This window comes from Callorhinus ursinus, unplaced genomic scaffold (genome assembly GCF_003265705.2).
Source record: "Callorhinus ursinus isolate GAN/ISIS: 27379988/994484 unplaced genomic scaffold, GSC_fseal_2.0 scaffold11, whole genome shotgun sequence".
NCBI lineage: Eukaryota > Metazoa > Chordata > Mammalia > Carnivora > Otariidae > Callorhinus > Callorhinus ursinus.
The window spans coordinates 17,047,326-17,075,295 of record NW_027397073.1 but is presented as its reverse complement, the minus strand read 5'-3'; the positions used below and the strand labels follow the sequence as shown (position 1 = coordinate 17,075,295).

At 47.1% G+C, this 27,970-nt stretch overlaps 1 protein-coding gene across 1 annotated transcript in view; it reads right to left on the bottom strand.

Moving 5' to 3' along the window:
- Positions 1 to 27,970, bottom strand: part of ATP8B1 (ATPase phospholipid transporting 8B1) — a 118,916-nt gene that overhangs the window by 39,089 nt on the left and 51,857 nt on the right. The window contains exons 2-4 of the mRNA XM_025886670.2: positions 20,938 to 21,140; positions 3,421 to 3,518; positions 1,667 to 1,780 (exon numbers count right to left, since the gene is read on the bottom strand). Coding sequence (XP_025742455.1) covers positions 1,667 to 1,780; positions 3,421 to 3,518; positions 20,938 to 21,140 — 415 coding nt within the window. The remainder of the gene's footprint in view (positions 1 to 1,666; positions 1,781 to 3,420; positions 3,519 to 20,937; positions 21,141 to 27,970) is intronic.

Genomic DNA, 27,970 nt, shown 5'->3' with positions numbered 1-27,970 from the left:
CTGGCTTCTATAGGTTACTGCTAATTCCAACCTCTACCATCACCCAAGTCTACACCCTGCAGAGTCTGCAGGGAAGGAAAGGCATCCAAGCCTCCAGCCAACCTTCTTCCTGCTGCCCTCTCTGGCTTTTGGCCTCTGGGAACAGACCCCAGAGGACATGCATATAGCAGGTCTCTGAGGGTCTCAGGACGGAGGTCAGGACAGCTGTAGGTAGTGGCTGCCCCTGAACACTCATGATTGCACTGGGCATCTTTGGGGGTCATCACTACTGGTCCAGCTAAGAGAGAAGCTGGCCTTGAAGGAGGCCTTGCCCCCCTTAAGACAGGCTTCAATTTGGAACAAAAGATTGGGAGGCAAGTTTAGTAAAGATCTCCTGTAATCATCCCATGGATCACCAGGCCATATTATGCAGTGGTTAAAATGAAAGGCTTTGCAGAGAAGTTCCCGGATCCAAATCCTGTCCCGCTCTCTTACTTAGGGCTTTGGGATTTTGAGCAAGTTCCTATACCTCCCCAGGCCTCAGTTTCTCTGCAAAATTAGGAGGTTAGGATAGCCCTTGCATCACAGAGTACAAGAATTAAGTGACGTAACAATGTAAGCAAGTGGCCGGCTAAGGCTATAACTATTATTCTAATTTAAATTGCTCCATCTTAAGAGAAGATGATTGGGGATTGGTTGGAAGATCACCTGCCATATTATTATCAATGTGTGTAACTGCCCTTTTCCTTGCTAGAAGGAAGGCAGGGGAAAACAGCTCACTTATCATAAGCAGCACCTTCAAATTTTGGTGTTTGTCTCTACACAGGTCTGTTTCAAACGTCCCTCCTGATAACAGGACCATTCTATACTAGCAAGGCAGTAGATTTCATACCCTACTAAATCTGCTGGGTATCCGTTTCTTTCTCATATTTCCTCACCACTTCCTGCACCCTCCATCCCCACCCGGACACACACACGCTCCCATTTCATGAAGCCTTCCTGAGTGAATCCCAGCAGACGAGACTGTTTTCCAAATCCAGTGCTGGATATAAAGAATCTGATAAAACCAAGTGGCTATGTTGTCCTTTGTAGCCTGCACATCAGGGGCTAAAGGTCAATACTCTGGCAACTAGAGGGTGTAGAGTTCCTTTGGTTATAACAACAGTTTCTAGACAGGTAAAATTAACACTCTCCAGATAAGTGAATCCTTTGCCACAGTGGAGAAAAAGACTCAGGAAGAGAATAGGCCTTTTGTCCACATAAAACCAGTTCGCAAAAATAATTTATTGAGAATCATGACCCAAATATTAAAACAAATACATAAAATTCTTGAGGAAATCAAGCGTCTGGAGAAAAACAAAGGGCAAGCACACACAAAAACAGAATTTTAAGGTACAAATCATTTTATAAAGTGAAGGTTTTAATTGTATTCACTTCGGGGAAACCAGTTTTAACACTCACATCAGGACAAAATAGAATTTTTAAAAATATAGAGTTAAAATATCTCCATTTGCTTCCTTTCCCTGTTCACCAAACACTGTCGTCCTGGTTCTATATGAGGCACTATTTCCTTACATGCAGAACCCTGATATTAATACAACGACTTTCAAGATTATACATGTCCACAACCTCAGTGTTACTGAGTCATCATAATTCAAAACAGATTTAAGATATCAAAGGGCATTACCTGTAAGATAAGAAGGATCAGGAAATAGAAATTGGCTGCTCTCTTAAATTGCTCAAACAAATTCATCGGTAGAAAGGAAAACGCATTATACTTGTATGTTTTAATTGCATTATTCTGTTGGGGAAAAACAAAATAGAAAGAAAGTCATTCTACATAAGGTCACACATTTATCCCAGTGTAGACACACCTGCAAAAATCCTTAAAGCCTGATGGCCTATGGTGACACAGGGACATTAGCCAGAAAGACACTGAGATTTCCTTTACGCCTTTAATTCTCACCAGGCCTCCTTGACTCCTTGGAGGCTCAGGCCAGAGACAGTAACAAGAAGGAGACATTTACCCCCAAAGGATCTCCGTGGCAAATCTGGCTGTGACCATGTGGATGTTGCTGGCAGATTCCTTGACTCCTCAGAGCCTCTTAGAAAATGGGGCAAAGGGAGACATCAGCGTGGACCACAAAGCTGAAGAAGCAACACTCTTTTCCTTGAGGGATGAAGGCTACCGTCTAAAGGAAAAGACACGGTTGTGTGTTGAACTGTGTGCCCCAAAAGATACGCTCAGGTCCTAATCCCGGGACCTGTGACTGCCATCTTATTTGGGAATGGGGTCTTTGCAGACGGGATCAAGTTACAGCGACGTCGCACTGGATTCAGGTGAGCCCTGATCCAATGACTGCTTGTCCTTACAAGACGAGGACAGCTGGACACAGACGTGGAGATGCACAGGGACAAGGCCATGTGAAGACAGAGCCAGAGATTGGAGGGATGTGGCTACAAGCCAAGGAACACCAAGGATCGTCAGTCACCTCCAGAAGCTGGGGCAGAAGCTTGGAACAGACCTTCCTGCAGGCCCCCCAGAAGGAACCAACCCTGCCGACACCTTGATTTTGGACTTCTGGCTCCCTAACTCTAAGAAAACGAATCTCTGTTGTCTTCCCCTGGCCTGTTTGTGTCCCTGTTACAGATGGCCTAGCCAACTAAAAGACACATTACGGCACACAAGCAAACGCTTGACAGGTGTTACCATATTTCAGAGGTAATAAGGATTTTTGAGGTGAAAATATCTTCAAAGTCTCTAAATCTATCACAGGCAGAGAAGGGGGAGAGAAGTTATCAAGATCCTTGCAAATTCTTATTACCTTCAGACATAAGGCTTCTGTGACATTATTGTAAATTCTTATATAAAATGTTAAGAGGGCACCTGGGTACACAAACAATGAATCATGGAACACTACAACAAAAACTAATGATGTAATGTATGGTGATTAACATAACAACAACAACAAAAAAAGACGGCACCTGGGTGGCTCAGATGGTTAGGCGTCTGCCTTCAGCTCAGGTCATGATCCCAGGGTCCCGGGATCGAGTCCCTCATCAGGCTCCCTGCTCAGCGGGGAGTCTACTTCTCCCTCTCCCCCTGCTTCTCCCCCTGCTTGTGCTCTCTCTTTCAAATGAATAAATAAAATCTTAAAAAATAAATAAATAAATAAAACATTAAGAGAGCTCTGTGCACACACAGGGAAAATTTCAATCTGCATAATTTTGTTTTGGTCTGTGTCAAGCCACTCCTACTCACCTTTATGAAACAGAATGTGATGAATAAACATGATATTCTATAGAACGGACAATGATTATCAATGGCCCGAGCCAGGGATGATCTGGAAGGCAGATGTCTCACAAAGCTGCTAAGCATAATGGCTACTGGAAAAAACTGGCTCTTAGTAAAGAGGATTTAGAAAGTCAAAATCAACTTACCGCATACTTGCTCTCCTTAATACAAAAGAACCTTGTTTTCATGAAGTGAGGTTGTTCATGGAAGCTTCGGTCATTTGCTTTGACTTGCCACGTACAATCTTTTAAAAAGAAAGAGAAAAAAGTCCATCAAGCAGATAATTAGCATATGGTTATGGGCTGAATTGTGTCCTTCCTGATTTCAGATGTTAAAAGTCCGAACTCCCACTCTGTGCCTCGGAATATAACCTTTATATTATAATATAACCTTTATATCATACAATGAGGTCGTTAGAGTCGCCCCCAACCCAATAGGACTGATGGCCTTCTAAAACAAAGTAAATTTGCACCCAGAAAAGCACAGTGGAACGATGAGGTGAAGTCACAGGGAAAACCTGGCCACCTACAAGCCAAGGGGCGAGGCTTGGAACAGACCCTTCCTTTCCTTTCAGCCTCTGGAGGAACCAACCCCTGCCCATACCTTGATCGTGGACTTGCAGGCTCCAAAATCTGTGAGATTATAAGTTCCTGCTGTTGAAGGCACCCAGTTTGTGACACTTTGTTATGGCAGCCCTAGCAAACTAATGGACATGCTGTAATTTAACCGACTGTCCATAGAACACTGGAGTTCGGAAAGAGTAATCCTCGTTAAACATGACCCAAACAAAATCCCAGGGCCCAGGAAGGTCACAGCGAAATTAAGCCAAATTATTATTTTCACACTCATGTACTTGGCTTGTACAGTTTATCATCCATTAAATATTTAGCGAATGGATAAATCAAAGAAGAAGGCCATCACTGACTAATTCAACACTCTTGGGTCCTGATCACAGATCAGTGTCCTCCGCTTTATCTCACGCGCTTCACGTCACACCCACAGGACTGAGCGGACTAGGTCCATTTAGTCGGCATATCCAGATTCCAATGAACTTGAGAACATCCACAGCATCTCTACGGCTGGGGGGAGCATTTCTCACCTAACAGGTATCTCATGAAGCCCTTCTCCCTAGTCACCTCCCTCCCCCACCGCCCGGTACTAACTCTTTCTAACCTGATTCTCCTTGGGGATAGTTTTCTCCACGCTTAGTGGAAGATGCTACCTACGGGTTTAGTAGAACAATTCCTAACTCTGTGAGATCACATCTTCTTCATTCCCAACCTAACCACCAACCACATTCCTAACATCTGTGCTTATCATCCCCTTATTTTTCTGTATAGGTTTATTAAGTAAGCACCCCCCCCCCCAAGTAAGTTGTTCAGGCCAGTTTTGAGCTGTATTGCTTGGATTCTTCTGTGAGTTGCTTTTCCACCGTCAACACTACATGAGTTTCATCTATATTAGTGTGGATAACTGCTCTTCATTGCCGCCGGCTTATAGTATCACGTGTATACCACAGGTTATCAGTTCTTCTGTTGGTGAATATTTGGGGTGTTTCTAGCATCTTGCTATTACAAATTATTTTGCTAGGAACATTCTCAAATTGTCTTCTGGAACTCTCAAGAATTTTTTTCAGGTATCTATTTAGAAGCGGAAAGTCTGGGTGATGACTCTCCTCTCTTGGTTGCCCACAATTCTTGCTGTACCCCTCCTCCTTCTCTTGACTGCCTCCTGAAGGGATAGGAGTCCAGTCTATATTCAGGGACACTGGGTGGAGGGGGAGAAGAGGAGAGGGAGGTGGGTGGTATGACTTCAGCTACAGTGTTGGGGAACCAGTCAGGAAGGCCTGAGGCAAGGTGGCGCCATCATACTGGCTCTAAAGAGTGTGACGCTGAGGTGGTGGTCCTCTGGCCCGAGACTAGGGTCTCAGGTTACACCACAGTGACATCACACAATCAATCCACTGTGAGGTTACCACCAGGCTGTGGGACAGAGAGATTCCAGCAGAAGATGTGTGCTACTCTGAGATGGCCTGGATATTTAACCCACAAGAAAGGCAGGCTGGAACGGTCTCCAGGAAGTCTTCTCTGAGCCTGCGCCCCCACAGTAGCTTGCTCCTCTGTCTCCTTTTTAACGAGACTCCAAGATTACAGCCTCCTTGCTCCCAAAACCCAGCCCCTGGCTATCCTCTGGCGTCTCCATGGTGGTCTCCACATTCCCGGCTCCACAGCCTGAGACACAACACCCACCTCTCTACCTCACGGTGGGACCACTGTTTTGTGGTAGGGCTGGCTTTGAAGTTTCTCAGTGAAGAGCCAACCCAGTGGCTCTCTTACTTCCAGAACCTGAACTAGCAGGAGGTGGGCTCCTCCCTATTTGCGAAATGTCTCGGGGGTCCTTCGTGGTGGGGCTGCGGCTGTTGCTTCCTGGGCTGATCCAGACTCGTTTCTTTTCGTCATCCCTAGTGGGTCCACAGCTGGCTAAGGACTCCCTGGAGGCAGATTTCTGAGTTGACCTGTCATCTCCTATCTTACAGCAATTGTCAGCCATCCTGTGGTGATAGGAATTCCTCCTACCGGGTGTTTGGTCCTCCCTTCTTTCCTTCCGAGCTTCAGCTCTGGGCTTGGAGACTCCCTGGCTTCCAAGCTGTCGACTTACACAGCCTTCACTCGGCAAAACTGAAACGAGGGCCCCGCTACTGCAGGGTCAGCTGCTTTGGCAACAGGTCTGCAGTCACCACAGTAGGCAGCTCTCTGGGGGCAGGCTGGGGCCTCCCCTGACATGCTGAAGGTACTCGTGGAGGATATGCTTGCAGACCTTGAATAGGAAAGGTAAAGCTCACAAGGTGAGATCTAGTTTACCTCTGGCTCAAGTCCTTTCTAACTCAATGGATCTCCTAGTGATGGAGCCCAGCACCTAATGGAAATTTCAGCTAAAGGGACCTTTAGAGATGATGCACCTGGCAGTCAGGCTACATCTACAGAGGAAAAATATTTCCACCCACCTGGTTTGCTTTACCCATCTGCTCCTGATTTCTTCTGTCCCGTGATGTGTAGCTCAATAGCTAATATTTGTTCAGTGCTTACTATGTATAAGGCGTCATGCCAAGGAGTCCGGTTTCTCTGTCCACTTCACTGTACGGACTGGGCCTTTGTTTGTAACCTGTGCTCCAAACCACCCTGAGAAGTGTGCCCAAGAGCCGAGGTGGGAGCGTTGCTTACGAGCATAGGGTTGACCTTTCCACCAGGAAAGGTGGAAGTCAAGTATCAGGCCATGCTTGGTTTCCTAACAGGAAGGGATAAGCATGCCACAGCTATGAAAACTCAAGACAAGGATGTCATCAATTAGGAAGGAAAGTTGAGGAAGCACCTCTTTGGCATCAGGTCCTCCAGTAACTTGGGTTTGAACATGCACACCAGATGAACTTCCTTTGTAGGACATACATGAGTGGGCCAACCCAGTTTGGATGCACCCCTCCCTCCCTGGCACACTGGCAAGGGAGGGAAATTAACAACTAACGGGACTGAACTATTTTTGGAGATGGGAATATATTAAAGAGCATTTACAGGTAAAGAATTCTAAAATTATCGGTCTTATACAATTATCAAAGTAAAGACATACTTTTGAATATATTGCATTTCATTTTTTTAAAGGATTCATTTCTCTAGACTTTTCCCTCATAGGAAGTACAGATAACGCAAAAGGGACAAGTGTGGACTACTGAAGAATGCAAATAATTAACCTAGTTACTTTTTTAAAAACCACAGTACCATTACTGACAATTTCTCTTGCATCATTTTGGCTGCCATTCATTTGGTAATCATAATGATTGTGCCATTACAAAAGAAACTGCACCCAGCCTCTTTCTAGTGGAAGTGCAATTTTATCAAATGGGAAAACTAAAATGGAACTATAAGAGGACTCATAAGCACTGTTACAATGTGCACTGTCTGTTGCGCAATCAGAATATAATGTACGCAATCAGAACATTTCTTCCCCACTCAAATAGGAAATCTGGGGCGCCTGAGTGGCTCAGTCTTTAAGTGTCTGCCTTCGGCTCAGGTCATGATCCCAGGGTCCTGGGATCGAGTCCCACATCGGGCTCCCTGCTCCACGGGAAGCCTGCTTCTCCCTCTCCCACTCCCCCTGCTTGTGTTCCCTCTCTCGCTGTGTCTCTGTCAAACAAATAAAATCTTAAAAAAAAAAAAATGGGAGATCTAAATAAAAGTGGGTAGAAAAGGTATTTTATAGGGTCATCTTGAATCCATTCTGTGTTATGGTAACTTGAAAACGTATGTGCTTTTAATGGTTTGCGTTAGCTTGCAGATGGCTCGCGACACACCTCCGGCTACCAGTGTCCCAGAACTTCACCGAGCTGCCGTCCTAAACCCCAGGAAGGCTGAGAAGGAAAATAGACTGGATTCCTCAAGAAGCAAGAAAAGGCCAAGGGGAAGGGATAAAAATCAATCTCAGAAAAACTCGAAAGAATAAGCCGCCCAGTTAGTTAATGAGCTAGATTCCTTGGCTCCCTTGTGGCTCTTTTTCGTTTGTTTTAATTTTTTAGTTAAATTCAATTCAGTTGGGACGCCTGGGTGGCTCAGTCGGTTAAGCATCTGCCTTCGGCTCAGGTCATGATCCCAGCGTCCTGGGATCGAGCCCCCAGTTGGGCTCCCTGCTCCGCGGGGAGTCTGCTTCTCTCTCTGCCCCTCCCCCTGCTCGTGCACACTGTCTCTCTCTCTCTCTCTCTCTCTCTCAAATAATTGAATAAAATCTTAAAAATCAATAAATAAATTCAATTTAGCTAACATATAGTGTATTATTAGTTTCAGGGGTAGAATTTAGTGATTCATCAGTTGTATATAACACCCAGTGCTCATTCCATCACGTGCCCTCCTTAATGCCCATCACCCAGTTACCCAAATCCCCCCACCTACTTCCCCTCCAGCAACTCTGTTTGCTTGAAATTTCCCTCATAATTAAGTCCCCCAGCCAGTGGTCCCTGTCTGTCCCATACTACGCCTCATCCCCAGCCCATTTTGATGTGGATGCTTCTGACAGAAAGGGTGTCTGACCTCAAGCAGGGGCAGTGAAGGGTCTACCAGAAATGCCCTTGGTCTCTTAATTTTATGCTGCGATAACTCCTTGGGGAGACTGAAGAAAGTAACCAGTATGTCTTTATCTGCAACATGCTGACCTTAACCACAGGAATTTTCTAGTTAATTTTAGAAATCTGATTGCAGGCAAATAATCAATAACCCAATTTCCAACAAGGTTCCTTGTTGGCATAATTCAGACAAATCAGAGGGCAAATAAACTGATGTCTTCTCCTGATTCTCCTCTGAGTGTTGTGCTAATTGCTTGAGGAATATTTCAAGTGGAGACCATAAAAAAAAGTAAAAACAGTGTTCTGTGCTTAAATACATTTGCAAAAGACAGCATGTCGTACTGCATCCCTCTTCTGGACATTCAGTGGACCCACTGGTACATTAAAGGCTCAGAGAAGAAATTTATTTAATTGTATTTGATTCAGTCTTTTCAAAATTAATGTGACCACAGGCACATTAAAAAAAAAAAATCACGGGGCGCCTGGGTGGCTCAGGCGGTTAAGCGCCTGCCTTCGGCTCAGGTCATGATCCCAGGGTCCTGGGATCGAGCCCCACGTCAGGCTCCCTGCTCAGCGGAGAGCATGCTTCTTCCTCTCCCTCTCCCTGGTGTTCTGCCTACTTGTGCTCTCTCTCTCTCTGTCAAATAAATAAATAAAATCTTTAAAAATAAATAAATAAATAAAATTTAAAAAAATCACAGAACACCTCCTAATATGGTTTGAGAAATGCTGCAGTAAAGCACATGCCTTTAGGAAGGGCAGCAAAATAGCACTTGGAAATATTTGTCTTCTTGATGAAACGTTTACTAATTGCTCACTTGGAAACAGACAACTTTACTAGACATCTGGACCATAAGACTAATTTACAGAAAAAGAAGAAAGCTTGTCCCATTTTCTAGAATGAAAATACTAAGAAAAGAGAAGAAATAATAAATTTACCAGCAAAAAATGCACGTATGGCCCTTTGGTAAAAAGCTATGAAGATAGCAACTAACAACATTAGTAAAACTGTCAATGCGTGTGTCCAGATATGCATGTGACATCAGCCAGCTATGCCTCAGGGTTGTCCCCAAATTTGGTAAATGTGTATTCAGTACATCTAAACATGGCTACATGATGTTCAGAGTGCTCCCAAAGTCACCCAAACTTTTGACCGCTGACATATAGAAAGTAAGTTCCCCAGACCCCTCATCCTTACTGCTGATTCTGAATTCTTGCTTATAGACATGCCAACAACCAGACAGCTACACAGGTTGGTATGAACTACAGCAAAGCAAGAGGAAAAAGATCTAAAGTTTAACATCAAAAAGAAAAAACCAACAAACCACAGAAGAGAGAAGTGGGTAAAGGACATGAATAGACATTTCATACAAAGGGAAATTCAAATGGTTCTTAAATATGTGAAAAGATACTCAAACTCATAAAAAAAAAGAAGTGCAGTTCTTCTGGGAGGTACCAATTTTTAGCCTACAATGGCAAAATATTGGCAAAGAGGAAAGAATCTGATGACACACTGGATTGAAAAGAAAGTGGAGGGTCAGGCCACCTTAAGTGGTCTCTGTGAACAGCAACTGGACCACATCTTTCAGATTTTAACACACCCATGTGCACTGGCTGATGGAGCAATCCCATGTGTAAGAACTTACCCCCCACATATATATTCATACACAGGAGAAATGACACGTCTTGGTGCTATTTGATGGAGCCCTGTTTATCGGGAAGATCAGAAACAACCCAAATGCCACCACGCGCAGCTAGTTAAACAGCTACATGACAAGTCTATGCAGTCTGCAAAAAGGAATAAGGCAGCTGGGGTGCCTGGGTGGCTCTGTCGATTTAAGCACCTGATTTCAGCTCAGGTCACCTCAGTTGGGCTCCTGGGATCGAACCCTGTATCAGGCTCCCTGCTCAGCGGGAAGTCTGCTTGTCCCTCTCCCTCTGCCCTTCCCCTGCTCATGCTCTCTGTCTCTCTCAATAAAGAAAATCTTAAAAAAAAAAAAAAAAAAGAATAAGGCAGCTTTCCATGTACTCACAGAGAAGGTCTCCAAATTACACTAAGAGACAAAAGCAGGGGTGTCTACCATACTGTGCTTTCAGCTATGGAACACACAGAATTAATACACAATAGGGATGCATGCATATACACGTACTGGGACAGGTGTGTTTACGTATCTGTAGGTATACAGGGACACGGGTAAGTGTTCTTTGCATGTACAAGTGTGTATATATCTCCGGAAGGACATTTGAGAAACTGACAACATCAGTTTCTTTCTGGGGAAGGAAACCACACGGCTGAAGGACAGAGGAGACAAGTTAGGAGACTTCATCTTCACTGTTCCCTCCTATAATTAGATCTATATGCATGTACTACCTTTTAAAACAATATGCTTACAATTCAATTCCTTCCCTCTACAGGTTTACATATAAAGCCAATATGTAAGTTGCTTGATTTTCTTATGGTCATTATACCATTGTATTTGCTATTTTAAAAAAATATGTTTCTAAAGGCAGTGGGATGGTGGGTGGGAATAAATCAAGAGTGAACAATATAGGAAAAGATGGACGTCTGTGGGGTTACGGGTTCTGATGTCCAGCCAAGCCCCAGGGACTCAGGACGGCAGTGGCCTGGTCAGATTGTGATTTGCCCTGGTCACGCTCACAACAGTGAGCAGGATGTATTTGAAGGGAACAAATCTAGAGGCAGGAGACGGCTGCAGTCCCTGAAGGCAGAGTGGATGTGAGCCTGAGCCAGAACTAAGGGACTGGAAATGGAGAGAAGCCAGATTCAAGAACTGTAGGACAGTGGTGTGAATGTGGGCAAGGAAGAAAGAATGAGAAAAAAGGTGACCCCGGGATGCCAGCTGGGGTGACTGGGTAGACAGAGGAGCCACAGATGAGCTAGAAGTCTCATTGGGGGAACTGAAGACACCAACTGAGCCACCCAGGTGCCCTGGGATTCATTTTAAAATATGGATCCTTGGGGCGCCTGGGTGGCTCAGTCGTTAAGCAGCTTCCTTCGGCTCAGGTCCTGGTCCCAGGGTCCTGGGATCGAGCCCCACATCTGGCTTCCTCCTCCATGGGGAGTCTGCTTCTCCCTCTCCCGCTCCCCCTGCTTGCGTTCCCTCTCTCACTGTGTTTCTCTGTCAAATAAATAAACAAAAAATCTTTAAAATATGGATCCTCCCCTTGCCTCACTCTAGACTTACCCTCTCAGCATCGCCAGGGACTGAGCCCAGGCATCTAGGGAGTTTAAAATCCCCACACAAGATTCTGCTGTGCCGGCAGGACTGAGAACCCCCGGTTAGTGCCAAGTGTCTTCCTAAGGTGACTTCTATCATCAAAAACCTACTTAAGGGCCGCAGGTTTCAAACTGGCCCTCAGAAAAACAACCCCTGCATAGGTCTCCATGAGCAAGAGCTTCTTGCTCGAGGTTCGGTCATAAATGACATTACTCAAAAGCAAGTTCTACACAACAAGATAGAACAGTCTCATCATCCCCTCCCCCATTACAAATTACTCAGCCAAGAACACCCCACACACCCTTCATTTTAGAAGCCGACAGTTACTGTGGCATTCATAAAGCTAAAGTGGTAGAAGGCAGCCTACAGCTTCTTCAAGACAAAAAATGAGTAGCCAGAGCGGAACTTCCACATGGGGTATGCGTTGAAAAGTCAAAATGCATCCACTTGAGTGGAAAATATAGCTCTTCGGCATGTTTCATGGATTTCCTATGATTTACGTATCTCAATGAGCCAATCCGTGTTTTGATCCCAGATAAGAATGAATTCAAAGATGCTCTAGAGGTCCACATCCTTATCCCCAGATTCTTCTGGGAGGATACCACTTTCAACAGGTATACACCTGACCTTGTTTCGTTGACACCACACCCAATCTGAAATCATGCTGAGCGGGAGCAACTTCCTCGACTGAACATTCCATCTTAAATAATGCCAACCACTGATCATTTCACCCCTGAACAGAATTCTGAACCATCAAATTCTGAGTTGGAGGAGAGTTTTATTTTTATTTTTTTAAAGGTTTTTTTTTTTTATTTATTTATTTGACAGAGAGAGACACAGCAAGAGAGGGAACACAGCAGGGGGAGTGGGGGCGGGAGAAACAAGCTCTCCGAGGAGCAAGGAGCCCGACGCGGGGCTCAATCCCAGGACCCTGGGAGCATGACCTGAGCTGAAGGCAGATGCCCAACAACTAAGCCACCCAGGCGCCCCTGGAGGAGAGTTTTAAAGAAATACAGTTTGGGGGCACCTGGCTGGCTCGGTCGGTAGAGCATGTGACTACTGGATCTCAGGGTCATGAGTTCAAGTCCCACGTTGGGCCTAGAGCTCACCTTTAGAAAAGAAAGAAAGAAATGCAGTTTTATATTTTCAAGTACAGAGAGCCTTCCACCCCGGGCAAGAAGAAAGGTCTGGATGTGAAAGAACCAGCAGCTCATGGGCACACGCTTCAGAGGCGCCTAGAAGCTGTTCTGTGAGTGGCTTAGCTTCCCCACATGATGTTGTTCACTATATTATTTGGTTTTAAACAAAAAACAAAAAACAAAACAAAGATAAATGATGTTGGAGCCTCTGTGTGAATCGGCTCCAATTTCAAAGCTGTAGGAGCAGAATGAGTTCTGATAGGCAGTCGTCATGTGTCTTGGCTAACCTCAAGCACAAGCAGGTATGCAAGCCGGGCAGGGGTGCGGCCCAGAGCCCAGGTGCTGGCAGATGGCTGTGCTGTGTGGGAGGGGGCGTGTGTGCTTGTGGAAGGGATGAGGGCCGAGGACTCACCGGAGAGACTCCTTCCCTAAAGCCATCACCCGCAGTCACCCTCTCCCTAAGAACCTGCCACTTCCGTGACGCAGCAAAACCCAGAAGTCCTGCCCTCCCTGGGATGGGCGTCTGGGAGCTGAAGCTCAGTGCTGTCCATCACCTCATGGTTAAGAATGTGAAATGCTATCATTTCCCAGTAACAAGGCTGCTTCCTTCTACATCATTTCTGACCACTTCGTTATATCTTTTTAACATGCCAGGTGGCCAGCAACACAAGTGGAAGTCCCACCGATGTCCCCGACTAGTGAGGATCAAAACAACAACCCTCTCTCCTCGACCTACAAAAGGTCAACCCTCTCTCCTTGCCCCTGCATTACTCATCCCTACAAACGGCTCCGTTATCCACGGAGGCAGAAAGCACTCTCCAAAGGTGGCTGCAAGAGTATCTCCCAACCTGCAATGTGACCTTCTTACTCCTCCTCAACAAAGGGCATCTAATTTCCCTTCCCCTGAATCAGACCTAGCCTCAGTGACTCTCTCGTAACCAAGAGATGCTCAGCACCAGTGATGCTGTCTGAATTCTGCAACCAGCTTCTGCTTTGATCTTGATCTTTTGGGATGCTAGTTCTTCAGATGTGGCCCCCCTCATAGGACTCCCATTGCAGCCCAGTGCCATGCTGGCAGAAGCCCAAACTAAGCAGAGATGCTTCCATCTACAGACCCAGTTGAGCCTTTGCATTACCCAGATCAGGTGCCAGACATGAGAGAAGAAGCTTCCAGATGATTCCAGGTCCCAGTCATTCCAATCACCTCGGTTGTTCAGGTCTTCACACAGCTGAGGGCCCAGACATCCTAGAGCAGAAGCAAATCACTCCCGCCACGTCCTGTCTGAACGCCAGACTCACAGAATCTGTGAGCACCGTGATGATGACTTTGTGCCAACAGGTTTGGAGTGGCTTTTCATAGAGCAACAGACAACTAGACTAGCCACTGGGGCGCCTAAGCCAGCAGGTATCCCTCAGGCCTCCTTTTCTCTTGACCCTCGGATCTAATGGGATTTGTGAATGTCAAATCCCTAACACCGATCATGATCTGTCACACTTTTCTCCATCCCGGCCATCTTGGTTTAGGTCCTTACCAGTTTTTACTTGGATTATTGTCTACTTTCCTCTCCCTGCTGTGGCCAACATGGGATTTCTAAATAAATCCATGTCCCCGACATATTCATTGAGTGCCTTTTCTGGGCTTTGCATGGGATAAACATGGCCCCAAATTCTCATGAAGACAACAGTCTAGTGGGATAGAGTCACACAGTCATTCAAGGACATAATCTTAAGTGCCCTCGGGGGTATGAAGGAAAGTGCAAGGGGCTCCTACAACTGGGGGTCTGCTCCAGGCTAGGGCTGGGGCTCACAGAAGACTTCTCTATGGAAGTGACAATTCCAATGAGAGCTGAAGGGTGAGAAGGAGCCAGGCACAGGGAAGGGGCTGCTTTGGGAAGAGTGGATGGAAAGTCACTGGCTGGGGAGGTATGCATGAATCAGGAACTGAGGGTAGGACGGGGTGAGTGAGTAAGGCAGGCAGCTGGGAGAGGGCAACAGGGCCAGATCACATGGGCCCGAGCAGCCAAGGGAAGGAGCTGGAGTCGGATCCCAAGCGCGGTGAAATCATTCCCCCACCCCCACCCCAATGACGATTGGATTGGGAGGAGCAAGCATGGCTACAGGAGCAGCCAGGCTGGGAGGAGGCCACTGCACATCTAGCCATGTTATTTTCATCCTAAAACGCTGTCATGGTTCCCTGGGGCCTTCAGGAGAAGGTCCAAACTTGGGCATGGCTGTTGACCCAGCTCGTCATCTAGGCTCCAAAGATGACTCCGGTCCGGGTTCCCTGAATGCTCAGCTCCTCGGAGCCTCCCTTCCTGCTGCCTCAGCTTAGAACACCCCGCTCCTGACACCACTGGGGTTGACTTCCCTCTCACACGTACCGAGGACTCAGCTCAGGTGTCCTCGCCTCCAGGAAGCCTTCCTTGACCAGGGAAGGCCACTGAGGAGCACACCTGATTCCCTATTCACACCTGTGTTGAAGCTCTCTGATGCATTCAACCACAGATGCCCACTGAGCCTCTACAACCCCCCCCAGGCACAGAGCCTGGTGCCCCGAGAGGACTCTCCTGCCTCCCATTCCCCTCTCCTAGTGAGCTGCTCCCCATCTCTCACTTGGCAGCTCAAGCATGCCTTTTACACAAGGAAGCAGGCCAGGCTCCTCTGTCCCAGCCCTCGGAGTGGAAACACAGGTCAACTCATTACAAGACCAAGTCACTGCATAAGTGGGGCTCTTTCTGCAAGCTTTCGCTTTGTCCCTGCGGTTTCACGTGGGCATGGGTGAACTTTTCCACAAATCTGCTCTCTGTTTGGAGAGACTTATGCCTTGACCTCCTGGGGGTATGCTGAACTACCTGACACCAGGTGGAAGGCTTCACCTGAGAAACCACTGGGGCCTAGGAAAGCACGAGGATGGGAGTGGCATGAGTGACCACAAGTCTGCAAACAAAAAGGCTGGGGAAGGCTGTGTTCATGGGAAAGGCTTATAGGATGGCAGAGGCGGGGGTGACCCTAAATCACCCCAACTTTCCTCAATATGTGGGCAAACTCATTGCCGGGAAAACGAACTGGGCTTTATCCCATCCACCTCTGCAACCATTCACCATACTTGGATCTGGGGACAGAAGGAACTATTTGAAAGAATGAGTGCACAGCTGCAGCCTGGGGGAGGGGGTCTGGGAGAATTTGAGTACCCCAAAAGGAAGTAGAGGGGTCAAGAAGAAGGTCTGATGATGGAAAGAAGAGAGGAGATGATGGGGGAGGGTAGACACTTTCAGTCTGATATGAAAGACATTAAGGGAGGAACTGGCCAGAGGGGGTGGTGGGGATAACAGCTGCCATTTACTGAGCATTTACTGTGTGCCTGAAACCATCCTAAATCCTTTACATTGGTTCTTTTTTTTTTTTTTTTTAAGATTTTACTTATTTATTTGACAGAGAGAGACACAGCGAGAGAGGGAACACAAGCAGCGGGAGTGGGAGAGGGAGAAGCAGGCTTCCCGCAGATCAGGGAGCCCGACGCGGGGCTCGATCCCAGGACCCTGGGACCATGACCTGAGCTGAAGGCAGACGCTTAACGACTGAGCCACTGAGGCGCCCCTACATTGATTTTCTGATTTAATCTGTACAACTACCCACTGAAGTACGTACTGATATTGTGCCCATTTCACAGATGGGCACACTGAGGCACAGAGAGGGGCAGTCCTTTCCTCAAGGTCACACAGCTGGAAAGTGGCGAAGCCAGGGCTTAAGCCCACAGTCTGCACCCAGCGTCCTCCCTCTTCCCCACCACGCACCTTGCCTCTCAGAGTGATGCAGAGGTACGGCAGGTGAGCAGCTTAAAGGGAGTCAGCTTGCCAAAGGCAGGCCTGTAGAGAGAGAATGGAGTACGAAGGGGGATGTGAACATTCTTCCGAAGGAAGGAGAAACGGGAAGAGGATGTTACCACCTTCCAAGGAGCTCAGCACTCCCACAGGAGAGGCTGTCACAAAGGTGGAAAAGGTTGGATATCACAAAGGTTGGAATATGATGGCTGACAAAAAAGCCCGCTGGCCTTGGCACTGGGGTTCTTGGTGGGGTAGCCCGTGGAGGGAAAGAACCCAGGGGAATGGGAGGATGTGGTGCTAGAGAAAAGGGTTTCCAGAAGCTTGGCCATGAGAACAGGAGACAGGCCACCAGCCCAAGGCAGAAGGCAGGATTCCGGCAAGAACGTGCCGCAGGACAGGGAAGCTGCGAGTACATGCGTAAGCCAGCAGAGCGGGCAGATGGGAGAGGTGGCCAATGAGGCAGTGCGGCCAAGGAGGCAGGAGACAGTCCGAGACAGCTTTCACCTTCACCCCCACGCTTGGAAGAAAGAGCCAATTTGCATTAATCCAGGAGCCCCTCCCGAGCCCTTATGCATTCCCAAGGACTTCATCTGGAAGCTGGTTCCTGACTGGCCCAGAATTACCCAAGGAGTTGACCTAGGGGTCACCACGATGGTGGGATGGGAAAAAAAAAAATTTAAAAACCCCACAGCATTCTAGAGTCAAGGAATTTTAGGAATCTGTGGCTGAATAAAATTAAACTGGCTTCTTTAATGCCTCAACTTCTTGGATCCTTTTAAGCTAATGGACAAACTTAAACTCCAAGAAGAGGTTCAAGAATTCTGAGTTTCTGGTCTCGGGGGCCACGAATCTCTTTGTGTCCTAGAGCATCTGGCAAACGTCATGTTTCCCAGATCGCACCCTGGCAAATGCTGTTCTCGTGTCTCAGGAAACGAGGGTCCATCCCATAGCATGGGAAACATTCCCATTTGTTTTTGCCCATCCTTGCTCAAAGTAAACTAAGGGTAAAATTACTCCAGTAAAATCTGTGGGTTTACCCCTCCTCTGTGGCACATTCTAACAGCATATTTACCCTTGTTCTGGAGGCTCACAGCACATAACCAAGGTCCTTCAACGGAAATGCACTCAAAATGGGTCTCTCAAAACACTTGCTGAACTCAGTTGGGCTAGAGCATCTTTAAGAAACCAACTTTCTGGGTCGCCTGGCTGGCTCAGTCAGTTAAGCGTCTGCCTTCAGCTCAGGTCATGGTCCCAGGGTCCCGGGATCGAGCCCTGCATCAGGCTCCCAGCTCAGAGGGAAGCTGCTTCTCCCTCTGCCCCTCACCCCACTCATGCTCTCGCTCAAATAAATGAGTAAAAATCTTTTTTTAAAAAAATAAATGAAAAAAACAACTTTCTGCACTCAGACGATACTGTTAAAGGACTGAATGTGGTTCATGCACTTTTAGGCACTGCTCTGCTGGGATGGGCACTGGCCTCTGGCGTTCCTCAGCCCCATAGGACTTCACAGAGTGACTCATGCTCTGGTCTCTAAAGAACTGATTTCTTTTTTTTTTTTTTAAGATCTTATTTTTTATTTATTTGACAGAGACAGACAGAGAGCACAAGCAGGGGAGCAGGCAGAGGGAGAGGGAGAAGCAGGCTCTCTGTTGAGCAGGGAGCCCGATGCGGGGCTCCATCCCAGGGCCCTGGGATCACGACCTGAGCCGAAGGCAGACGCTGAACCGACTGAGCCACCCAGGCGCCCCAGAACCGATCTCTTTGAAGAAAACTGTCCTTCATATAAAATGTCATGACAGAATGGTTAAATTGAAAAAAGTCAGAATGACACGACCTTAATTGGGAAAATGACCAAGTGAGAATATGAAAAAAAAAAAATTAAGAAGGGAGAAGGAGGAGAGAAGAGGAAAAAGGGAGGAACAGAGCGGGGAGGAGAGGAAGCCAATCTGTTGTGGGGCGTGCAGGGCAGAAATGGGGATGTAGGGAGAGAGGTCCTAGCACTTACTGAACGTCCTCTGTGTGTCTGGAAGGGCAGATAGAGGTGTTAGGATAAGGGTATTTCTAAAAGTCACAAGCAAGGTCATTTGACAGGAATTTTAAGACATGAGAACCACCAGGGGCACCTGTCTGGCTCAGTTGGTAGAGCATGCGACTCCTGATCTTGGGGTTGTGTGTTTGAGCCTCACACTGGGTGTAGGTGTAGAGATTACTTAAAAATAAAATCTTGAAGAGAAAAAAAGGTGGGGTGGTGGTGTCTGGGTGGCTCAGTCGGTTCAGCGTCTGCCTTCGGCTCAGGTCATGATCCCCGGGGTCCTGGGATCGAGCCCCGTGTCGGGCTCCCTGCTCAGTGGGGAGTCTGCTTCTCCCTCTCCCTCTGCCTCTATCCCTCCCCCTCCTCATGCTCTCGCTCTCAAATAAGAAAGAAAGAAAGAAAGAAAGAAAGAAAGAAAGAAAGAAAGAAAGAAAGAAAGAAAGAACGAACCACCAGTTTCCCCTAAAAATATAAGCCACCATTGGAAAAGACTATGAAGAGCCAAGATCAAGTCTGCGCTCCCCTGAGGCCTGTATTCCAACAGTAGAAATCTATAAGGAAGATGACCTGCAAACGGAATGATCAGGAAATGGCCCTGAGCACCAGGACATGAAGGCGGAGTTGGAAAAAAACCAGAGGTGAGAGTTTCCACCCACCACGCGCTTCCCTGACATTTCTGCATGCACCCAACCCCGGTCCTGGATCACACATCTGATAGCGTGGCACCAAGCACCAACAGCAAAGTTCACCCTGAACCTCACTGAGCCAGTTCTCTGCCAACTCATCAGATAGCCACATATGATAGCAAATCGGAGATTGTGCTAGGAAACGGAGAGGTTCAGTGGGGGAAGGAATGAGGAAGAAACGTGGTATTCAGGACTGGGGCAGTCAGCTAGAACTCCTTTGCTAACTCGTCAGGCTACTTTGGCTTGATCCCCCTTCGAACACCATCCAGCCTGGACCTGTTATGACAGAGGCCACATTCCTGTCTAGATTAGCAGTGTTTCCATTTTTATTTAGCCCAAGTTTACATGATTTTAGTACCTTCTGCTTCAAGGCAGAAAGCACTTAAGCTTAACTCTCAATAGCTTGGAATTGCAGCCAGAAATCCACAGTAAGTTCTGATCATTCTAAATGTTTGCTATGGAAAACCAAGGACGGCAAACAGTCTATAATGGGTCCATGGCCTGCCAGGTTTCGGAGCCCGTTGTGGGTGGAGGCCCATTTGGACACGTGCTCTCTCCCATGGAGAACCTCCCCACATGGCGGCGGGGAGAAAGGCGGCCTCTGGCCAGAGCAGGATGGATCATCCCACGGGTGGCATTTCACGCCCTGTTGCTCTTCCTACAGGTGAAAAGTTTGAAAACCCCACATGGACCAGGGAGCAGAACCCAGCAGGAAAGATGAGGGGAGCTGGGAGCGACACAAGGGAAGCGGGCTTCGGGGGGGGGGACTTGGAGGACAGATGGGTTAGTGATGGAGAGTTTGGGGAAGCCAGATAGAATCAGAGGTTATTCTGACTGAGGCTGTGGAGACAACATGCCCAGAGTCAGAAACCTTAACTTAGCAGAAACTTCTGTAAATGAGAAACAGAAGCTATTTAGCTGGAATTCGAGGAACCACGAAAGAAATATTTTCCATCTGAAATCTGGAGCAAATCTGGGGCCCAAGGAGGAAAGGATTGGCTACAGGAAAAGATCACATTCGCTTACCAGGGTGGGAGAAGCAGCGGAAAATGAAATAGAAAAGCTGCAGGGGAAAAAGCCTCATCATAAAAGTAAGCTACACTCTGTCGGGCTAAGTGACGGACGGTCTAGGGCTATTTTTAAGAACTCCTGGGAGAGTAGAGTAGGTGTGACAGAGAGCGCGCCGCACACAGAGCCTAAGTCACTGTCCGGCCCTGGCCCCTGGTCAGAGAGCCTCGGAGCTGCCCGGATTCTGCTATTTGCTGCATGTATGACAGGCCCCTGATAGCCAACAGAGCCCACACCATCTCACGGTCACAAATGACTGAGCAAAAGGTATGGTAGCGCCAAGCTTCCCGGATGCAGGAACAAGTGAATTCTTCCATATGCAACTCCCTTCTAAAAGTCAACGCAAACCAACACTTGCCATATCCCAGGCAGACCTGGTCAGGTAGGTCGAGGAGCCCTGCATGCTGAGGACGCCGTGTGCTTGTCCGAGCCCAGCGACTGTTCTCCTGGCTGTATCCTCAGAGAGGGGAGACACCCCCTGGACCACCTACCACGGGCCGGCCGGCCTTTGCACCTGTCGCCACTGCCCCGCGGGGGCTGACACGGACAGGTCCAGTCCCAGGGAGGTTACCTTTTCGGAGGGTCTCCCGGGTTTCCTCAGCTTCTCTGTTGACCCGGTTCTGTTCTGGTTCGACCGCAGGCCCCTGGTCATCAAGCTCATCTTCCGTTTCATCATCACTGTAGGGAACCACTTCGTCATTAGGCTGAGAATCCTCCTCAAAGGTCGTTTCTGAGTCTCTTTCTGAATTCATGCTACTGGCAAACTGGAACCACCTGGTTTAGAAGAAAGAAAAACCAGCGTGACTTATGATCTGTGCCCAGTGTTTGGCTGAATTCTGCCTTCATCCTGTTACGGTGCCCTTTTAACAGAACACTATCTCACTCACAAACAAGGATGTCTGAAGAGCGACCCACAAGTTCAAATGATCGTGCAACTAAGAACAAAACCATTCAGGGGCGCCTGGGTGGCTCAGTCGTTAAGTGTCTGCCTTCGGCTCAGGTCATGATCCCAGGGTCCTGGGATCGAGCCCCGCATCAGGCTCTCTGCTCAGCGGGAAGCCTGCTTCTTCCTCTCCCACTCCCCCTGTTCGTGTTCCCTCTCTCCTGTCTCTCTCTCTCTCTCTCTCTGTCAAATAAATAAATAAAATAATCTTAAAAAAAAAAGAAAACCATTCATTAGTGATTAAATGTTTTGGTGAGAATTAACAACAGCAAAAATGTAGCTGCAAACTCTTTTTCTTAGAGCACACACAAACTTTAAGGTAGTATTTCAAATTGGGGGTCTCTACCCAGCAAAATAAAGTGAATCCATAACCAACCTTACAATAAAATGAAACAGCTGACAAAATATCAGAGTACAGCATGTGCCGCGAGACTTAGTACTGTTTGCTGAAACCCCTTGACAAAACCAACACATAGACACATTTGTTTGCACTGTGGATCTTAATGCAATTGCATCTCTCACTGCGGGTTGCTGGCAACATTTGGGAAACCCTGCTGTAGGATACCTGGTTTCTGCTAAGGCTGATATTCTGAGACTTTACTCTGTGATACATTTTAAATACAAGCTTAGGCCCTCACACTTTACTAAGAACTTCCTGGGAGCACTCCCTCACCTCCCTTCCCAACTACCCCCACCCACACCCTGTCTGTCGACTTTGGGTTTGTGTGCACACCCCTGTTTAAAGTGACTGCAGAAGGGACGAGCACAACCTCAGTTACAGTAGGAAAATATTTACACAAAGGCCACGTGTTGCATGAAGACAGACATACAGCCTGGCATTATTTACAAAAACATCACACTGCCCTGTACTTGACATTGTTAATAATAGCAGCTCAAGGGCACCTGGGTGGCTCAGATGGTTAAGTGTCTGCCTTCGGCTCAGGTCATGATCCCAGACTCCTGGGATTGGGTCCTGCATCGGGCTCCCTGCTCCTTGGGAGCCTGCTTCTCCCTCTGCCTCTCTGTCTCTCATGAATAAATAAATAAAATCTTTAAAAAAAATTAATAATAATAGCAGCTCAAATTTACTTAGTGGTAACCGCACCCCAGGCCCTGCACAAAATGCTTTAGAGGCATTGGCTCCTCGAAATTTCCCACACCACCCTGTTGAAGGTTTTATTGTCATTCCTACTCTAAAGAAGAAAACCAAAACTCCTTGAATAACTTGCACAGTAATTTTCCAGCAAAGGGGCATCTGGCTGGTTGAATCAGTAGAGCATGCAACTCTTGATCTCGGGGTCATGAGTTCAAGGTTGGGTGTCTAGCTTACTTTAAAAAAAATTTGCAGCAAAAACAATTGCTTTCCTAGGAGAGACCTTCTATCTTCTACTTTTATGTTACAGTTTCTTATATGTTTTAGTCAAGTCTTAGTTGCCTTGAGTGGAACCACTTGGCTGATTGCATGCTTTGCATCAAACCTAGCATCTTAGACATCTAAATTTGTATAGCCATAGCGGAACATGTAGGAAATGTGTAAATATTTATAGGAGGGTTTTTCCAGCATCATTTAAAACAGTAAATCCCAGAAGCAACCTGGGTATCCAATGACTGGTAACTCTGTAGATAAATTGTGATAGCCTCCTAATATGAGAGAGTGCACAATTTAGAACATGATCAGAAGACTTTTTTAAAATATTTATTTATTAGAGAGAGAGATTGCATGCGAGCAGGAGGGGCAGAGGGAGAGGGAAAGAGTATCTCAAGCATACTCTGCGCTAATGGCAGAAGCGAACACAGGGCTCAATCACACAACCCTGAGATCATGACCTGAGCGGAAACCAGCTTAACCAACTGCGCCACTCAGGCGCGCCAATCAGAAGAGTTTTTAATGACATTGCAAAAGTCCAAACATGTTGAGTTAAAAGGTGGGTTAACAGTCCATATGTACAAAATAGTCCCGGTTATTCAGTCATTTATTCATTTTCCAAAATGTAAACAATTGCCATGCATCATTTAAGTGAAATGATGCATGCAGAGTGCTCGATTCAGCATTTAGCCTCCAGTAAATACTCAGTACAGTCCTTACAGAGCAGTAAGTATGCAAATGTGAAGTCATTGTTACTGACGATTTCCCTGTAATTAAGAAAAATGTTATTTATAATAACAAATGGAACGGTGTGGGGATTTATCCCTTTTAGGCTTTTCCATCTCCTGAAATCTCTTCTAAAATGTACCTGCCCCTCACCAGGAGGTAAAATACTAGACTAGTATATGACTACACTTAAGCATATGCATATTCCATTTTAAAACCTTTTTTTTTTTTTAAAGATTTATTTATTTATTTATTTGACAGAGAGACACACAGTGAGAGAGGGAACACAAGCAGGGGGAGTGGGGGAGGGAGAAGCAGGCTTCCCGCTGAGCAGGGAGCCCAATGGGGGGGCTCGATCCCAGGACCCTGGGATCATGACCTGAGCCGAAGGCAGGCGCTTAACGACTGAGCCACCCAGGCGCCCCTGTTTTAAAACCTTTTAATTGCAGAGTAGAACATTTTCCTGCTTTCCCAATTTTCTGTGGGCTAGTAAATAACTATTTCTTCGGGTTTTATATATGTTTCATAGGCGTTATTTGTGGTTTTGTAATATACTGCCACCCATGCTTTAGCTGATATTTAAATTTAATGCACTCTCTTTAAAATTCCCAAACCCTTAAAGGCAAAACTTGCACCAGCAATCTTTCAGAACAAAAGTAATGAAAGTGGTTACCATTTACTAAGCACCTGCAATGTGTCAAGCAGGACCACCCTGTGAGATAGATAATATTCTCTCATCTTACAGATAAGGGCACTGAGGCTCAGCTGCTAAGTGGCAGGAGTTAGGACCTAAATCTCTCTGTCATAGGGACATAACATTAACAAGTCCGAAAGCACCACATAGAAAGATTTTTTCATTACAGTACATAAAATGAGCCACTTTAACCATTTTTGGGTGTCCATGTCAGGAGCATTAAGTGATCAGTAAGAGATCATTTCCTCATCATGATTATTGCCAAGTGTCTCCATGCTCATTTCCCACATTAAGAATGGATCCAGTCCTTCGAGGCCGAGGGAGGAGCAGACTGGGAGGAATGGCTTCGGCAACCACGAGGATGTGATCCAGAGTAAGCAAGGCATTGCATAACCAGCCAGCTCAGCACAGGAACATCCACCCTGGGCCAGACTGTGTGGGCCGCTTGGAAAGCGGAGCTCTGAGCTGAGCGGAAGTATTTTGCAGAGAGAGAGAGAGAGAGAGAGAGAGAGAAAGAGAGAGAGAGAGAGAGAGAGTGTGTGTGTGTGTGTGTGTGTGTGTGTGTGTGTGTGTGTAATGCAGGCATATGGGAATCATTTAGTTCATCATCTTAGCACTACCAAAGAAAAATTAGGAAGAAATCCTTTCTTTGAAGGCCCGAGTGACATAAGCAGCTTTCTGGGTCGAAACCATGACACCTGTGAGGCAAGCACTATGTGGACTATGGATTTGGAAGCGTTGTCCTGTCTCTCACCACCCCTGTAGCACGTTGCGGCCATGTGTGCGCTTCCTCCACCTTCACTAAGCACCTGCTCAGCGCAGACCACACCAGGCACCGGAAACAGACCCCCTGGAGACACCCAGGGTATTTAGGGGTACAGGTGAGTAAACCGGCCATGAGAGCCACGAGACACAGCAAGGCCGATCATTCCTGCTGAAACACACACCTCCGATCCATCCCCTCGTCTCCCACCCTGTGGCCGCTACCCTACTTCAGACCACCATCATGTCTCTCCAGCAATGCTACAGGTGGACATTAACTGGACTTCCCGCGATCAGCTTCCACACGGCCCCCAGAGTCACGCCACTCTCTCGCTTAGACCCTCCCTAGGTGTTCTGGACAGAGTGGGGCCACCTTAAAAAAAAAAAAAAAAAAAAATCACAGGTTGAAGCCCCAACCCCCAGTGTGACTGTGTGTGGAGATAGGGCCTTTCAGGAGGTCATTAAGGCTAAGTAATTTTGTAAGGGCGGGACCCTATTCTGACAGGTCTGGTGTCCTTATAAGACGAGAAAGAAACATCAGAGAGCTCTCTTTCCATGCGTGCACGGAGGAAAGGCCACACCAAGATGGCGGCCGTCTACAAGCCAAGAAGAGAGGCCTCACCAGAAACCAACCCGGATGGCACCTCAGTCTTGGACCTCTGGCTTTTGGAAATGTGAGAAAATAAATGTCTGTGGCTAAAGCCACCCAGCCTGTGGTATTTTGCTATGGCAGTCCAAGCAGACTGTGGCCTCCCACTCTAAACTAAATGCACACTTTCCCCCAAGTCTGAGAGTGCTGCACACTTCTACTACTTCCTTCTTGCTCACTAATCCTCAGCCCCATGGCCTTGCTTTCCCCTTAAGCCAGTGAAGCCTTTCCTGCCTCAGGCCCTTTGGACATGCTCTTCCTACAGCCTGAAATGCTCCTCTCCCCGTTCTCTGCATGGCTACTATTTCTCATTCTTTAGATCTCAACTTCAATATCCACTTCCACGGATGGTGTTGAACAGGCCTCTGCCCTCTTCTTCCTGCTACCACTAACCTCCCCAACACTTACCTCTCTCTTTTCTTCCTGGTACTTACCACAATTTTTAAATGTATTTGCACTTTTACTTATCTGTCATCTGCCTCTCCCACTAGACCCCGAGCTGTACAAGAACAGAGTCCCATCTGTGAATACTCAGTGCCTACTGTCTACTTGCCACACAAAGATCTGGAGAAAAAACAAATGAACTTTCAATAGAGTATGCTCAAAGATAATCTTTGCCATCTCCCCACAGTTCCTACCTACCACACAGTAAAAGACTTCAAGTAGTCAGTGGATGAAGGAAGAAACCGTGACAGCAGTGATAAGAAGTTGTACACACTGAAGATTCTTTAGGAGTCTCACTCTTCAAGGCCATCCAAAACTTAGTGCCTAAGATTTTACTACATATGCAAAATTAAACCAGCCTGTGGTAAGGTACTGAAGGCATCGAAGGTGAGCCCTGATCTTTCTTGTCCATCACTATCACCCCAGCACCTGGCAAGGGTCTACCCCAGAGGAGGCACTTCTGCCTCTGTCCTCAGGGGGCTTACAGTCCACACGGGAGTTGGCAAATGACAGCCTCCAGGCCAGGCTCAGTTGGCCACCTGTTTTCGTAAATCAAGTTTTATTAGAACCCAACCTTGTTCATTCCTTTATGTACTATCTAGGCTGCTTTTACATCAGAGCAGAGCTGAATGGTTACAATGGACACCATATGGCCTCAGAGTCTAAAATATTTACTATCTGGCTCTTTGCAGAAAAATTCTATTGACCCCTGGACTAAAACAAAAGATAATAGTTAGAGATGGCAGCAACATGTGGTCAATATCAAAGGCCCACAACCAGAGAAAACCAGGACTGACCTGGGTCAATCAGGCCTGCTTTGGGAATATGGAATAAATGACCAGGTGTGGTGGTGGGAAAAATGTCACCAATACAGTTGCCCGATTGGTTGGGAATGGTAGCGTCTCAGTTGCTGCAAGCTGTGAAACTGAAGAGGACACACACTTGGCCACGCCTGGGGGACAACACATGATCATCTCCCTCAGCACGTGAGGCACGGTGAGCATGCAGCTGCTAACAAAGCCACCCCCGCTACAGGATGGTACTTCCTCATTAACCCAGGAGCTCATCATCATGGCGTCCAAAGTCAACGTGACCAGATGTTAGAGCAAGTAGGCAAAGGAGGCGTCAGATTTCTTCTTGATTCATCAAGGACTTAGCATTCAAGGACTTTTCTGGTCACATGATCTTCAGAAAATATTCTTACCCAGCTCCTGCTTAAGCTGAGAAGCAGCTCGGTTTATCTGAAAGAATATGGGCCTGGATTCAAATCCCAGCGCTACTATTCACGAATTTATAACTTGGGTAGGTTACTTAACATTTTGGAAGCTTATTTCTCCCATCTGTTAAAACAAGAGAGAAAGGGGTCGGGGGCTAGTGACCCTTCAAATACTGTGAGGATTTGTTTAGATACCTCATGGTTGTAAAGGCCCCTAGTGACAGCCCACAGAGAGTAGATATAAGGTACGATGTGCTGGTTTCCAATGGGTTCTTTTCAGAGTCCTTAAGGGACAGGAATTTGCAAAACACAGACTTCTGTGTCTATACCCAGACTATACCCACCAAGTGGACAACTTCTCAGCCCCTCCCCCCCCTCCACCTGCTCCTGCCCAAGGAAAGGGCCTTGATACCCATACAGCTCAGAGCCTGTAGGCCTAAGGGAGATCCTGTTACTCCCTTACCTGAGGTTAAAGTTCAGAATAGTGTGTGGGTCGTCTCCTACCTTACCATCTCCATGAGAGCACCCACCCCAGGATGGGCTCTGCCTCCCAGCAACAGTCCTCCTCTCTCCCTGTTCTGTCCCTGACCAGACAGCTGTCTGGTTAGCAGACTCCAGACTTTTCTGCAGGCCAGCCTAAAAAAAAGGGTTCTGGGTAGAGGGGGCGGGGAAGAGTAGGCACCAAGACGCATCATTTGTACCAGAGCTTGATTTGGGTCTTTTCCAGCTCTTAATAAAGTGGTGCTTCATTTTCCAACCTGCCTTCCATAGTTAAGCCCTGTTGGTCAGAAACCACCCCCCCAG